Genomic DNA, 16,980 nt, shown 5'->3' with positions numbered 1-16,980 from the left:
GTGTTGAATAATACTATCTATGCCAGTCAGCCTTTCTCTATGGTTTACTAGTTTGGGCTGACAGATGAGTTGCCATAGTGCCAATTTACCAGAGACATAAGACTACAAAGTCTACATTGTGTATCTCATATTCATTAAAGGACATTATAATTGTTATAGAATTTTAAACCAGTGTATATTATGTGACTGGTGTTTTTGGTGCAGTATAAAAAAGCTGATTTTGGCAGCTACCATATTAGACCCCAAAACATCCCAAAGGTGTTCCTTATATCACCTTCCCCTCCTGTGCAGCTTGTACTTTCAGTATTTTACTGTTTACTCGTGTGAGATATATAGCTGCACTTTTATTGGCAGGTTAGGAACAGCTTCGCTATAATGAGCATTAGGTTTCTTTTGAAAGCAGCTCAAATTAGCTGGGAAAGAGAGGGAAGAAAATTGCTGAATGGACTTTACAAGCTCTTTTATTCACCCCCACCACTGTAATGCGTAGTCGTGAAGTCTCTCTAGTTAAATAGCTCATGAATGATGCATTGGCGACTACACTAGTCAACTCTGAACTTGGGACTAATTGATGATTGCTCGCAAACAGATGTTGGCCCAGTTTGAATCACGGTTGTTAGCAATTATTTGATAAACAACTGGCTAATATGCTAATTGTTACCAGCTGTCAGAGAGGTTATTCTGTGTGTTTACACTCCAGTTACAGTAAGACGCTCGACTTCACCTGTCCCCCTTTGGGCCTGACTGTTCCCCTTCCACCCCACAACTACAAGGCAAACCTACACCCTTTTCCGAAAAGGTCACCTGCGTTGCACAATACACATCATTACCTTGTTCAGTTAGCATAACATAATCAACCGGTTTTAGTGACTGCCAACACATGCACATGGACAAAACAGTAAACAATGGATGCCTTGTGCTCTTTTCTTTTGCTGAACAAGTGGAATTCCTCCTCTTTCCACTGTTATGGTTTCAGCCTCCCTCAGGAATGTTTATACCGGGGCACATTCCTGCCTCTCAGCTCGTGGCTTTCCATGGTGTCTCAGTTTTGTTGGCCAGAAAGTCGTGCGTCGGACGGCTGTGTCACACAGAGAAGCAGACTTATTCAAAAATCAGTCAAACCATCCTTAAAGGACATCTCTCTCCCCCTCTCACTCTGAGACTGGAACACATTGGTTGGTACCAAGATGCAGAAATACAGGCAATGCCAGGAACTCAAATAAACAGAAATGTCACCATGGATGATGTGGTAGACAAATGTATGCTTGTATATAGTGCACTTGCATGTCTGTGTGTGTGCGTGCACGTGTGCTCACCATACCTGCCGGGTGGGGGCCCCTGGAGTACCCTGACAAGAGCCATTAAAGTTTATAAGCGTGAGGCCCAGCTGTCAATCAGGCTGACAGGCTTCCCCTGTCCAACTCCGCTCTGAGGTGAACCCCACGAAACCCCAGAGAACCCCTGACCTCACTTTGACAGGGAGCTGAGGCAAGCTGGATTTGCATGGCCTAGGTAGGGCTGGGCTCTGACTGGGTTATGGTGAGTACATGTTGCCTATAAGCTGAAGGGTTGAGAAGCAAGTTTTGACTAAAAGATTGATGATTTGAGCCCCCAGATGTGGAAAGTTTGAGATGGGAGTGATGCATAAGTACCCCTCCCCAGACAGCAGAGTTGGATATGGCATGGGTCCGTTCAGTGTGCTTCCTGTTCTATCCCCCTCACTTTTTTTAGCCAGTCAGTTAAATTATATATAAACGCACAGTATCACAGGAAGTTATTTCCATTCCTGATAGCCACACCAGCTGACCAAAGCCAGGCAGCATCCGACCCAAGTCCAACCCTACCGTAGAGGAGAGTCATGAAGGAGGGCTGGCTGACATGAGTTTTCACATACGTCACTCTGTCAGTCTGAGTCATTAAAGGACTGAAACGTTAAGTTTTCCAGTAAATGAGCTCCATAGCTGTCAACTCCAGGCAGCTACCAGAAGTAGCTGAGTATAGCACTTTGATGGGTCGATTACCGTCCATCTCTGGTCTTAGATTAAACCCCTAAAAACACATCTCTGTGTATCAAAGTCCTGAATTTAGAAGTTGTTTTTTTTTTTTTTATTTTGTCGTTGTTTCTCTAGAAAGCATACATCTAAGAAGTCCTCTTTCCTCACTCACGCCTCCCAGATTGCTGCTGCTCAAACTGTTAGCTCATCTAAGATTTTTTACCAACATTTTAAAACTACACCAAGCTACTCGATGCCATGTTATAAAATTGGAGTAATACAGGTTTTAATATTAGAACCAGAAACTGATTCTGAAGAAGTCAAATGTGAAAATTCCCATCCTGCAAGTTCACAAATAGGTTCCTTAGGTTTGTAATGCATGAAACCCTGGAAGTCTTAATCTTGTTTTTGGGACAGCAGTAACTACACCATACTTTCAAAGTGGAACTGTACAACCATTGTATTGATTGCCTGTTTTATTTGTTAATTGTTTTCTAACATATATCAAATGTGCTAGTTATTAATCAGGCTGCAGTTAACAAAATATTGTTATTGCTGTTTAATCTAGTAATTTTGTTTTTGATTAATTGATTATTCTTTTGATCAATAAAATGTCAGAAAAAAAAAATGTCAATCAGAGTTTCCCAGAGCTCATGATGAGAAACATTTTTTTTGTCTACATCCAAAACTATTCTTTTTACTGTCATGGAAGAGGAAAGAAAAACAGGAAAATAAAATTTGAGAAGCTGGAATCAAAGTGTTTTGACTTCACTTTTCTTTTACAAATTGCTCAAAGTGAGTCAGTGATTATCAAAGCAATTGTTAATTTATTGAATAGTTGGCAACTATTTGATTAATCAGCTAATCATTGCAGCTCTACATATAAAAAAAAAAAAAAACTTAACTTTTGCCCAAAAAGGGTCTTTAAGAACAGCCACAGTGGTCTCATTGTGGTCACTGATGGTCTTTATGAATTTCATTTTGTGATCCAGCACTGTTGTTTGTCTGAGCACTTAAAAGTCCCTCCAGTTCTAATCTTGAGTTGAGCAGAACAGTTCACATGTGTGCATCAGTTGTTTATTGAAAAAGTCATGGACCATCCTGTATAAAAATATAGGCTAGTGCTTTGTCATGTGATATCACACTGGATACTTAAGCTAATAGAAACCAATTAATCACTACCAGACAGGTATCCTCTGAGAACCATTGTTTTTGAGAATTAAATTACATGAAATTTTCTGTTGCTCTATTTTGAAGCCAACCAGTCCTTTTTGTAAGTAGAACAGCAGTTTAGGGTTTCTGATTAGCCTTGATTTTACTTCTAACGTGTGGACAAATTAAGGTTGGTTTTGGCTGATTAAATGGATTCAAGTGGTTAAATAAGCTTTGTGCCAATATGGATGACAAAATATACGATGCTCCTTCTCATTATAAAGTAAGAACTATTGCTGCTGCTTTTGAAGCTGTGCTTTTGGTGTCTTAAAATAATTTACACCCTTTGAATTGTGATGCTTTGAGCTTTCAAACGATGTATATTTAGGTCCATTGCCATTAAAAATACAGCGACAGAATTTTCACTTGGCCTGTATTCAGGACAGTTAGTGTTAAGGGGTTTAAGCCTTTTCTACTATTTCAAATTTTGTAAGTTGCTCTGGATGAGAGCGTCAGTCAAATGGCAAATAACCCAAAGTACATGTTGGTGCACTAACTGTATATGTGTGTCTGTTTGCATGTACCTCTGTCCATTCTGGAGTGCATGATGTAGCCTGTCGTGCCACAGCAGGATTAAAGTATCCCTCTCCCTAGACTGCCTTTTCCCTCGGCCCCCGTGGACCCCTCCCACATACTATTTGTTTTAATTAAAAGAAAACTTCTAGCCCTGGCCAAGCGAGACCAACCGACGAGGACTTTTTCCTCTTCTCTCTGGCATTCTCCTCCCAAATCTCAAGCCTTTTTTCTTTCTCTGCGTGTCTCTCTTTACATGTTTCTCAGTTGGTCCTTTATTCCGTTGGGGTTGTGACAGCGCAGAGAAGGGATGCAGGTTGTCTGTGGTGGAATGCAGAGCTGAATGAGCCTGTTTGACAAAATGGGATGAGAAAGTGTCGTATGTGCAGTCGGCCAAAGGGGAAATTGAATCATTCCGGGTTGGGAAGGCACTTTGGGGAATAGCCCTGTTTCCTCTGAATTGTGGCTTGGACAGTTTCGTAGGTTTACCAGTGCTCCCAGAAGTGTGTGTGAGCTTGTGTAAGTGCGTGCATGGATATGCATGTATGTATGTGTTTATGTGAGCAGGCTGCTTCCATGTGTATGTGTCTGAGTACACTAGTATGTGTCCTTAGAGTGGGACAGTACAAAGCACACATTGTAGTTTGTGTCAAAGAGTAGCACAGCACTTGGTGAGTGGGAGGAGGTGTGCATCTGCAGGCCTATTTTCTATTGTGTCAGCAGCTCAAACTTGTTCCGCACCTCTTGGATTGACTCAACAGTGGGCTGTGGTCCACATTCAAAACTGATCCTTTAAACCAGGAGGGAACAACATTAGTTCAAATGGGGTTTTGGAGAAAAATTTCTGAACACCTGTCAGTCACATTTGTAAAAAAAAAAATTTTAAAAGGTATCAAGCCATACCCAATATATCTAGAAAATGCCGTGAGACATTTAATGCACTTAGCGGATGTTCCCAGTGGGCATAGGTTCAGTGCCAATTCCATCGGTGCCAAGTTAGAGTGGCTACATTTCAGCACAAATGTCTTAAATGATCTCAAAGATGTGGCTAGTTGATAGGTATGTTGCTGATTCTGTACAAAAGTGAAGAACCTTTTTTTTTTTTAGAAGTTAAGTTAAGCAGGAAATATTTTCTGAATATTATTTTCTGTTTGTTCCAGTTGGACCCCATTCCTGACGAGGTGCTGCAACAGAGACCCAACGCCAATGCTGTACACTCTATGGAGAAAGTAATTGAAATTCACAGTAAGTAGATTATTTACACCTATACACACCAAGTGTCTACATATACATTTGTTTTTATTAGACATTGTACATACTGCTTTGGTCTTAGTGGCCTACTTAAGAGTAAGATAAGCAGATGGTAGATGCTGCAACTTGGAGGTCCCTATGGAAAACCTGTTAAGCCCCAAATATATCATCTCTGCACCAACTCTGTCTCTAAAAACAAACTGTGTACATACACATCCAAAGCTACAGTCTCAGTGATGTGTCGAGGGTATTTGTTTGTGACACAAATAGGTTTCTAATCAACATATTGTATCGCTTTCCAACTGTCACTGCTTTTTAGCCAACCAGTCATATAATAAATGTAAAAAACCTAGCCTGCGTGGTAACCCAGAAAATGGAGGAGAAGCTTCAAAAGTGTTATAAAAGAGTTGTGTTTTACCCCAACTGCTATATTTTTTTAAGCCTAGTCGGGTAGTTTTGGTGCCTAAAGCTAACCAAACAGCAAGTGGAAACGAAATTAAATTCAAAGAATAATTGTCTCACTTGGGCTGTGAACTTTTGTGAGTCTTTCAAGCTGGAAACTTGTCCTATTATGTCACTGTGTCTTAGTCTTACCTTCCAGGGAGAAAATGCATTTTTTTTTTTAATGTTTATGAGAATGCAGTTTAGCTGTAAAAGAATGTAATTTTTGTGACACGGGGTTGTCTATACACACTCACTCTGCATATCCGTGTTCCAGTTAGACATCTACCGTACCTTTTTCTTTTGTAGGTAAATACTGGCGCTCGTTGCAACGCTCTGCTTCCACACTCGGTTGTTCACTGAGCGAAGCCCTCCAACGGGACACTGAGGAAGCTGAAACTGTCTCCGCCATGGCCTCATTGTCTGTCGCCAACAAGCACATTGGAAACAGGTATGTGGAGTATGTAGGTTTTCTTAGAGACTGAAGAACTTTAACATACATTTAAAGGAGTAGTTCAGCATTTTAGAAATACACATATTTGCTCTCTTGCTGAGAGTTTGTAAAATTTTAGGCTGTTACCAGCAGCCAAATAGGTTAGTTTAGAAGAAAAACTGGAAACAGTGGAGGTAAATAGCTTCGTCACCTCCACCAGCACTTCTGGAGAGGGCTATTACTTTACGTACTTATCATTCTGTTAGCATGCAAATAATCATATTTTTTCCAATAATTTTATGTACTTTTATACACTTAAACTCCTCTGAAATGAAAAACGTGATAATGGACCACCAAAATTACACAATATATCAGAGCCGGAACGTGTAAAAACAGAAAGAATCATTGGATTTAACTTTCTGAGTGTTCTTCAAAAGCCAGGGGACATGTAGTGTTCTATATTTTAATTCAAGGTTTTTTGAATCATTGTAAAATAAATGATAGAAGAAATTTAAATTTTGCCTTTTCCTCTGTACGGTTTTTAGAATTATGACTTGAGCCCATTATAATTTACAAACGACATTATGATTTCTCTCCTATTTTAACATAGAGGTGTAGATTTTTTTTTTTTTACTTTATTACAGCATAAAATGCCCAGGAACTGCTTGGAGTTCAGACGGTTAAAGTGTCCATCTTAAACAGCAATAAAACTAATTTCTAATAGCATGTGCATTCCTAAAAAGTATGCAACCATGGTACCTTAAGCAAATATTATTTCTAGTTTGTTCCTGTTTCTAGAGCTGAAGAGGAACCAATGGAAGAGGAAGCTCCCATGTAAGGAAACATCCCTAATCTTTGACCACTCAGACCAGTCTTGATCTTTGACTGTTTCCTCATCTAGTCGGTTCTAGTTTAAACTCCTCTCCTATGTCTGACCCCTGCCGGATCAAGCTGGCATCTCGTGGGAGGACAAGGAGAGCTGACAAAAATGGCACTCTGAGGAAACGGACCACTGAAGATGAGCGATGCATTCACTGATCAGCAGTGCACCAAGTGATCAGCATAAATGTGCTGCGTTGCATTGCACTTCAAGACCTTGAAAATAAGAGGATTTACTCACCCATCCCACAAAGACAGCCTCGAGTGCCAGTGCTTTTAAACACTAGACAGATGTACTTTTTGATTGCCAGTCAGAACCGTACACCGAGGATGTACAGTCGTCTACTTTTCATATTATTCTGTTCTTTCTGTGCTTTATCGCCATCTTCTCACTTTCATCAAGACCACCAGAGCTATTGTGATTGTGTCTGCACTAAGGATGGATTCCTGCTCTTTCAAGATATCTAAATGAGAGGAACAAAATTTCCTGCAATTTTCCGAGGTTGTTAAAGGTTACAGGAGAGAGAGGTCAGCAGATTTCCAGGACTCCAAAATTACTGACAGTAAAAGACTGTGCATTTGTGCCTTTTTTTCCAACCTGGTGGATTTTCTTTTGAACTCCACTGAAAGAGCTTTGCCTTAAAAACAGGTTTGGGAACGAGGCCTCTTCTCCCCAACCCCTTAAACATTTTATCCTGGCAAGTCATCCACTGCCTGCATGTTGTTGGCACATAGACTGGAGGACCTTCTTGGCATGTTTACCTATAATTCCCTGCTACCAGCCTACTGTCTCTCCCTTCATCTTTGCATTTTCCGCTCATTTTCAATCTCAGCTTGGAAGGTAGTTCCCAGCCACAAGTTGGAGGTGGCTCTGTTTAAAAGGAAGGTAGAGGCGGGATTTGTATTATTGTATAATCGTGTATCACGTAGGCATCGATTCTTCTTTATCAGTGGAAGAGTTAAGTAGCATGCACTTTACTAAAACAACAGGACTTCTGAGTAGTAGAATCCTGTTTTACTGTATGTAGTAGTTAGACAACAATGAAGCCAAAGCATGACTATCGTCTCTGTAGAGTCAAACCACTTGCAGTCCCACACACAGAACACAGACTTAGCAGTGACAATTCCTACATTAGAATTTTTGCAGAATATTGACGGATGGAAAGGAATTAATCTCACATGGGCCAATTTGTTGAAGCAGCCCTCTCTTTAAGACAAATGTGTCTCCCTGGTAACAAGGACCATACCACCTGGGATTTTCCAGAGGCTCCCACAGCTGGTTTAACATCTTTAGGCCCTTGTTAAGCACATCTGCTCTCCAAATGTCAGGTGCTGTGAGCCAGGTGTGTGTACGTCTGTCTGTTCATATACAGTGAAGCACAAGCTGCTCTTTATAAATATTCAGTAGTATAATAGTATCATTTGAAGACTTCATTTTCTTTTGACTCCTCAACCGGTCAAATTCATGTATTTGCATCTTTAAATAGCACATGTAGCTCAGTCTGTCCTCTGGATTCTGAATGTCCCCTGTAGGGTTACAGGAACAGTTTATTAAACCTGAATGCTGTACACCATCTGCATCCTTTTCAATCAAGGTTTTAAAACATTTAAGAAAGCAGGAGTTATTATTATATTTTTAGCTCAATGATTTGAATATTTTGGAACTAAATCCACAATAAAGCTGCCAGTCAGAGCTCAGTCTAAAAAATCACACTGTGCAACACACACCAGCCTCCAGATTAGTTTTTTGTATGATTCTGACTGGTAAAATCATCACAAACTGTTTTTCATTTTGCCAACATGTCTGGTGAGCCAGTGCAAGCTTCCTGTGTGTAACCATCCTTCCAACTTGTGTTTGGCCCTCTGGGCAACTACCTTCTGCCACCTTTATTCCATCTACAGGCTGATCATACGTTTAATGTATTTTTTTTCATGAACAGGAAACAGAGTGCTGTGGTGTTTACTGTTGTTTACTGTACATAGGACACTGATCTCCTGAGTATTCCTGCCACACACACACACACACACACACACACACACACACACACACACACACACACACACACACACACACACACACACACACACACACACACACACACACACACACACACACACAGCTATCAATGACTACTTTTGTTGATTTTTTTCCCTTTTCCCATTCGTCTTTTTTTCTGGTTTTGTTGCCCTTTCAGTGGACTCTAGTGACTTATTTTTGTACTTTTTTAAATGTGTTTTCTTGTCGTCTTGTACATGTCACCCACTCTCTCTTCTCTGTTTCTCTGTTACATTGTAAAACTGACAAACTTCACAACAGGTGAAGGTTCAGACTCTGTTTTTTGCAGACATTACATGTATACGTTTTCTGGGTTCAGGGTTTTTGTGGGAGTGTGGGGATGCTAATGTTTCTACTTTGTATAATGATGGACAATTGTGTATTTACTGTCTGTTCATAGTAGATTTATATATAAAAAGAAATGAGTATATTATATATATCTATACATAATGAAATATTATGATCTTGTTTTTGAAGTTGGTATTGGAAAACAATACTTTTAATGGGTCTTGCAAACAGTCGGCCCTTTTAGGGTGTTCATGTTGGCACCATTTGCTGTTCTGGTTACAGCTGATTACACGTTCAGCAGCATTTTACTGGCTGTCTTTTTGTCTTTCAACAGTGATGACTAGTTTTTCATTTTATTTATCCCGTTAGTACCACAACACTGTTACAGTAGGTGTGCAGTTGCCGTCTGCTCAGCCTCACATATTCATGCACATATTTGTACTATTCCATACTTTTTTGATGTTATGTGTGTCGACGTGATTGTAGAAAAAACACAAATCTTGCCTGGCATCTTTTAAGTATTTGAAGAAATGTGCAACTACACTTTAAAATCTGGATACCGCACTTCTCAAAAATGACCAGTGTTTGTTCTTTTTCCATAAAAGCTTCCAAGTTCATCCTCTAACATCTTTGAAAGAACAAGAAAAATGGGAAATATTTGAGTCTGATGTGCCTTTCCCCTATGTTAAATCACTATGATGGGAATTTCAAATGATGTTACCTTACCATCACTTATTTTCTTAACAGGCCAAATACCCTTGGTTTTAATTTAAATCACCATTTGTCGAGTTTGCATCTAATTCATCGATGTGGTATGCAAGTGATGCCTTTGGGCTTTCAGGAGTTGCCTGTTGTTAAGCAACACTTTTCCTGTATCCAAAAAGATTGCAGGCGTTTGATCCATGCAGCAGCCCACATGTCTTCTCTTTCTTGGCAGACACAAAAACTCCATTCCTTGCTTTTACTGTACAAGGACCAATTTTTAAAAAACAGAATGTCTTTAAAAAAAAAACAAAAAAAAAACAGAAAAGACATGATTACATTGTCCTATGCTGAATTTTCAGTCAGACTTGTAAGGAGAAAATTGAATCACTTTGACTGAATGTATCTGACATCTACTGGCAGAGAGATGACGGCTCTCACTGCAAACACACTTTTAATTTCACATGTCCTCAATTTACATCCTCTTCCACCTCAGAAATTTACAGGAACAAGGAAAAATGTAGACACATCAGTCCAAGTTTTTAATAAATTGTGTACCATAATGTAGGACTTGCCCAAAAGAGTATTTTCAGAAGGGCTTTATAGGGCATCAACTCCTTAATTTTATTTTATATTTTGCATTTTTTGTGCATTCCCTTTTGAGACACCTACACAGACACGTCACTTTCTCATGTATTGTAATTTCAGACCAATGTGTTGTGTGATACATGCATGCAGGGTGGTTGGGATATGAAAACACATATAATGAGGCTGTCCGGAATATCAACTCAACAGGGACAGGCTGACATCTCATTTTAATACACTTGAAGAGATGCTTTTCAGTAACCCAGCCCAGAACATTCCCAGAACCTTTGCACAGCATTGCCAGTCATTTCTACTGTTTAATGCTTTGGTTTCTCAAACGCAGCCAAAACTAGCACTGTCTGGCCATCTGTCTACACTGTTAGTCTTAAAACAATGTCCAGTAACCAAAAAGAAAGAAAAAAAACAGAAACATTCCATTTTGTCATAATTTCCATTTATTAGGAGGCAGATCTTTGTTTTCTTTTTTTTTTTTATTTTAACCCTCAAAAGTTGAAGAGTTGTCTGGTTATTTTGGTGGCCTGGTCTGACTCCACTCCATTCCTCTTTTCTCTCTGCATGATCTGTATGTCTGCATGCACTGCCTACCTGTCTGTCTGTCTGTCTGTCTGTCTGTCTGTCTGTCTGTCTGTCTGTCTGTCTGTCTGTCTGTCTGTCTGTCTGTCTGTCTGTCTGTCTGTCCGTCCCCTGCCACATACCAGCACAAGGGATTGAGCACTGAAGGACATTAGTACTTTCACTGTATCCAAACTGTCTTATCTCTTTTGATGCTTTTTGTTTCTAGTGGGGAGGAGTTTGGTTGCGTTCCATGTTGTGCTCTTACCTGTAGCATATGGAATCATCAAACCTGGAAGACTTAAGTTGAACATTTTACAAAAGAAAAAAGGAAAAAAAAAGGTATCTAGCACAGACACTAGATTTAATTGTATTTATGTAGAAAACAAATTGTTTTAGTGGGATGCTTTGTAAACTGCAACAACAGAATGGACTTTTTTTTTTAATCAGGCAGGATGTGACTTTGGTGGATTTTTGGGAAGACACTTTTTTTCTTTGTCACATCTGGACTTATCAAAGGGCTCCATCCAGTTGCCTGGTCATTGTTACAGTCGTCCATTCCAGTAAATATGCCAGTTATCTCTATGACCACTGTGGTTCAACAACAAACAGTTCTAGGTTTACATATGTATAAAATGCTTCTTCTTTTTTTTTATCAGTTATGTTTTTGACTTGTTCCACCATTGTTACAGAAATAGTACATTTTTCTCGGGAACCTTTGCTCTAACATGTTGTCTTTGACATCTACAATATAAAGTATTGTTTTGGAAAAACTGCAATGTCTGTTTTTTATGTCCATGATGTTGGTTATTTGTTTTCATTACAAAGAAAAGACATATTCACTGGTGGGAAGTGTCTCCCGATGTCAGGCATGAAGGCAGATGTTGAGAATGAGCATATGTCCTTATATACGATTTAAAAAAAGCTTCACTGTAATATAAAACCATGACAGATCAAAGATTTAACTTCATCCATTGAACATTTGGTTTTGTATGTTACTTCATCCTTGACTATCCTGTTTCAAAGAGAACTGCACTGATTTACCATCGCAGTCCTGTAACATTGCCGGACTTATGATCAGATGTGGCACTAACAAGCACCATTTAGAGCCCACTGCCTGATGCAGTGGGCTGTGGTTGTAAACGTACTGAAGTCAGTACATCAGAGAACCACACTGACACTAAGCTGATAGAGATCACTAAGTGCATCTGTTGTGTTGACGCTTATAAATTATATGCAACATAAACATACTGATGGGTGACAAATTAAAGGACAACCTACAGAAAGTGTCTTAGTAAGGTGTTGGGACACAACGGGCCGCCAGAACTGTTTCCGTGCTTCTTGGCATTGACTCCAAGTCTGTGGAACTCTACTGGAAGGATGAACATGAACATGTCAGTCCGGTTTTTGCATTTTCCTCTGAATTCTGAGATGTGCTTTCATCTGAGTAATGAAAGTTTAATGCACTGCAACCCAACTATAACTTCCCCCTTGTATGTAATTCAATCAATGGTTGCTTTTCTGTTTTTCCTTTTATTACTCCACTACACAATCATCACGGTCGTCAGATATGCACAGTTAACTTCAATTTCTGACACAGTTTACTGACATATTTCCTATGGATCTTAATGCAGATGCCACTTTAGTCACTGTTCCTACTACCTTCCAGAATCAGTGACATCTTTTCCACTTGTCATTTTGATACAAAGATAAAAGAAGTCAACTGGCCCTGCTCAGCATCTCTATACATACTACAGACCAAGATGGAAAGTTATTTGTTAATCGCACCATGCAGTGTACCCACAATATGTGGGAGTATCTGCATTCACTGTGTTTCTCCACTCATTTATTCAGGTTTTTCTAACAGTTTATCACCCATTTGTCATAAATCACTACTCTTGTTTTCTGTTCTAATATAAATATTAAAGTAAGAACATTTTCAACAATTTTTAAATAACATTTATGACATACATCGTACTACGCCCCAAGACCTGTAAAAAGTCTTTGAAAAATTGGAGGAGTACCCCTTTAGGTCCAGAGGGAGGCATCCTTGGCAAGACTGGCAACAAGGGCCCCACGGTAGCTTTGACTGGGATTAGCCACCCATTTGGAGAGGTCAGAGGTCTGAGCTAGTGTCCAAATAAACAGCACTGAATCCCTGTTGGTGGTGGAACTAACGCTAAGACAACAGTCCAAAGGCAAACAAAACCAATCCTGTCTTTCCTCCCCTCAAATAAACATACATTCCACTGCTTTCAGTCAAACTGAACTTAGTGACTAACAGTGTAAATAATACCTCTGCCACAGGCTTTGTAGCCTCGTCACAATCTCTGTAAATCATGAAGGTTTGAGACACCAGTGTCGAAGGCAAACGGAAAAGACCACATCTTTGGTTCCTTTACGGAATAAGGTTAAATGGAGACATGAGGGACAATATTTACCATTTTACTGATGCTGAAAAGAACTTTGAAGGCTTCCAGAGGATGACAGTAAAGCTGGGAATGTGCCCTCTTTATGGTTCCTCTGTGGCTAGGGATGCTCTAACAACATTGCTCGTGACACGCAGACTGCCCGTCTCACCTTTAGTTCCCGTATCTCGGCTATGTAGCGACACGCAACCCCATTGCCCTCTGACTCAGGTCAGAGAAGAGGTGGAGTCCTGCTAATTGAAGTTTCCCCCCTTCTGAGGCCCAACCCACAAGATGGCTGCCTCTGCCCCACAACAAAGGACCAAAATGTCAGTAGAAGATGAAATCTTGGAAACCCCCCCTTTCTATTTTCTCTCTCGGTTCCCTGCAGTGACATTCTGGTCTGCGGCAACTCTCTTGCTTTGCTCATCTTCTTGCAACATTGGTCGTTATCAGTTTGCTCTGTTATTACCCAGCCACCCGCATGTGTAAAAAAAGGCCTCATCCTCCCAGCTGTGCTCATCACCGCGCTTTTTAATTGCAGGTTCAAGTGACTCCAAGATGGGCAATGAGGCTTTGGCCAGCTGCTTGGATGACAAATAAAACTAATTATAGAAGAGAGTCATTAGAATCCAATTTGGATCATCAACACACGCAGGAATGCAAAAAAAAAAAACTATAGGTGTATTTAAAGCATTATAACAAACATGCTATGGGGGGGGATCACAGAGGTAGGGTTAGGGCAGAGGAAATGCCAAGAAAAACTCTGACAAAAATTAAAACAAATTCTGCAGTTTCCCTCAACTTATTTTATTCCAAGCATGACTTTGGAAACAATGGAAACGTACACGAGGAGCCTGTGGCCATTCGCTGTTCTTTCCAGTGGATGTTCCACCAGGTCCAGTCAGGACTTCTGATCCATAGTGTATTTGAAAAGCTCTGCAGCATTTGCTTGTCTTGCTACTGTATGTGTTTAGTCTGCTGCTCAGCGTGTACTGACATCAAGAGGGCAAGGACACACACGGCTATGTGGTGTTTGGGCAAACATAACACACAGGCTAGGTCACTGTCAGCTCGAGTGTCAAGAGTACCAGGGGCAGTACAGAGTTCAGAGATGGTCAGCAACATATGCTGACACGATGACTGCTGGCCTGATCCACTCACATACTGCCACAAAACTTTCCCTTTAAGCTATTCTGCTAAACAGAGGACATGTCATAATTCAGTTACCCAAAGTAAGCAAAGTGTTTTCTATTTGTGGCTCTTTTTTAAAAAAGCATCCTTCAACCTCTTGTTTTTGCATTCATATACAGAATTAAGCTCAAATTTATTCATACCAAGTGAATTTTCTTTTCACCACTAGACTTTTTCTGACCCAAAATGGCGCAAGTGGCAAAAAACCTTTTCAGAGATGGTAATGATGAATTTTAAATATGCTTCACTTAAAATTCCTAGTACAAAATTATTCACGTGTATTGAAATTATTGCACATTTTTGCAGCTTCAGTGTCATCACAAATGGTCCTGCTAATATGCTATAAACTGAGAACATGTGGTGCAGCAGTTCCTTGGTCAAATACTTATCAATTGCAAGTAATGCCTGAAACCTTAGTGTGCTTACAGAGATCAATGAAGTACTATGAGGGTCAATCGCTGAGAGAAAGTTGGGCATTGTGGCTTCTCACAAGAACTACTAATGCTATGAAGCCATATCAAAGTCTTTTCAAGTGCCAGTGGCCACAGTGTAAACCATAACCCAAGAGCACAAGGAGTTCCACCCTGTGATAAACCTCAAGGGTCATAGTAGGAAGTCAAAAGTGACCCATCCATTGACAAAAATGGGGCCAAGAAGAACCGAAGGATCGCCACTAAGACCATCCTGATGATGAAGAACTCAACATGTCCAAAAAAGAGAGACAAACTCTCACATAGCCTTTGCAAAAAGGGCACATGGACAAAGAAGAACACTTTTGGTCATCATTTCTTTGGTCAGATGAGACAAAAATGGAGTTGTTTGGACACAAAGACATTTGATTGGAGATCAAAAAGATAAAGTCATCCCCAAGAACACCATCTTCAGAGTCAAGCGTGGAATGCTTTGGAGGTGTTTTTCAGCTGATGGGCCAAAATCTTGTCAAAGTAAATACTGTCATTAAGGAAATTAGCACAGCATTAAGATTCTAGAGAAAAATCTCGGGCAGTCTGCAGAAAAAAAAACTTGGTCTTGAGCAGCACTGGGCTGACAATGATCTGAAGCATATCGCCTACGTGTTTAAGAAATGATTTACGGAAAACAAAATCAACATTTTGGAGGAGCCCAGCCAGAGTCCAGACCTGAATCCCACTAGGAATCTATGAAAGAGAGCTGAAGACCAACATGATGGCAGCAAGGTATTTCCACCCCAAAGACCTGGAGGACTGTAACAACAGAGGAGTGGTCCAAAACCCCAGTGGAGACATGCAGAAAGCTTGTTAGTAATTATAACAATTGCTTGATTGTTGGAATGGAAAAGAAAGGCTTTATCTTTGACAAGAAAGAATTAACAATTAGGGGTGAATCATTTTGGAAATGACATTTTAATAAAATATAAAAGAACAAAGAAATAGTTGAAATTCATCATCAACTTCTCTTACACGATGTCTTGCTGTCTTTTGTGACTTATTCATGTGATTTCTATCCATGACAAACCTGTTGGTCAGATAGAAATTCACTAAATCAAAATTGTCCATGGATAGGAGTAATTTGACAGTTAACTGTGTATTTGTAGCGTTGAATAGAGAATGACTAACCATAGAGGAGACATAAGGTCAACATAGTTGTTACTCAACATTTTTTCCACATCCCACCATGTGTATTGATAAATGCATCACATCTGCAGACACAGCTCAGCTGTCAGGCTCATGAAAGTCGTTGTTTGAATGCTGCTTGTTTCAAGTCCTGCCACTAGGGGGTCTTCATCAGACAGCTTGAATCACTGAGGCAGGCCATGTTCAAACAATACATGTCCTCCTACTTAACATACCTAGTGGTATCTGTGCCATCTCTGTCATTCCCACTATGACAGGAAGTAACAGAAACAGTCCTTGTCAGACTTACATGCTGCATTGAGTAAATAATTCCACTTTGGCTTGAAATATGCACCCTGAGCAAATATTTTACACATTTTTTTTCTCCACCTATCATGAGTGAAGTGAAAACCGACCCTCTCTCTGCTGAGCTCTGCAGTCATCACCAGTGTTAATGAACAGTAAAGGAGGAGGGCCATGTTGGCATTTTACCCCAAAAACCCAGCCCTCTTCTCCTGCCTGGACACAAATCAAGTTTCACAGCTGAAGCTGAGGAGGATGCTGGAGCAGTTACTGGCTGTTGAATGCAAATAAGGAAGGAAAGAGAAATGAATGTGGTGTGTCCTGGGATGTGTCTGTACCTCCTCCAGACTCAGCTTTATGATTGGCTCACAGCCACGGTGGAGGCAAATGATCAATTCATCATAAATTTGTGCTTTATCTGTGACAGTGATGAAAGCAGTGATCTGTTAATGTGTGACCCTGCTCACTCACAGGGAAATATAAATTCAGTATGCATGTGAAAGATGAATGCAAAGATTACTGTTAATGGGTTTTGTTTATTTGTTTGTTTGTGACT

The 16,980-nt window shown here is 40.1% G+C and overlaps 1 protein-coding gene across 6 annotated transcripts in view; it reads left to right on the top strand.

Moving 5' to 3' along the window:
- Window positions 1-10,784, top strand: part of hdac4 (histone deacetylase 4) — a 136,265-nt gene extending 125,481 nt beyond the window's left edge. For all 6 annotated transcript variants that reach the window (XM_035958405.2, XM_055015577.1, XM_023292752.3 and 3 more), the window contains 3 exons: window positions 4,880-4,964; window positions 5,721-5,862; window positions 6,643-10,784. In XM_035958405.2, coding sequence (XP_035814298.2) covers window positions 4,880-4,964; window positions 5,721-5,862; window positions 6,643-6,682 — 267 coding nt within the window. In that variant the 3' untranslated portion in view covers window positions 6,683-10,784. The remainder of the gene's footprint in view (window positions 1-4,879; window positions 4,965-5,720; window positions 5,863-6,642) is intronic.
- Window positions 10,785-16,980: the final 6,196 nt, after the last annotated feature.

Source organism: Amphiprion ocellaris, chromosome 11, assembly GCF_022539595.1.
Source record: "Amphiprion ocellaris isolate individual 3 ecotype Okinawa chromosome 11, ASM2253959v1, whole genome shotgun sequence".
NCBI classification, from domain to species: Eukaryota; Metazoa; Chordata; class Actinopteri; family Pomacentridae; genus Amphiprion; species Amphiprion ocellaris.
The sequence above is the reverse complement of the archived record's forward strand: the minus strand, read 5'-3'. Positions and strand labels throughout refer to the sequence as shown.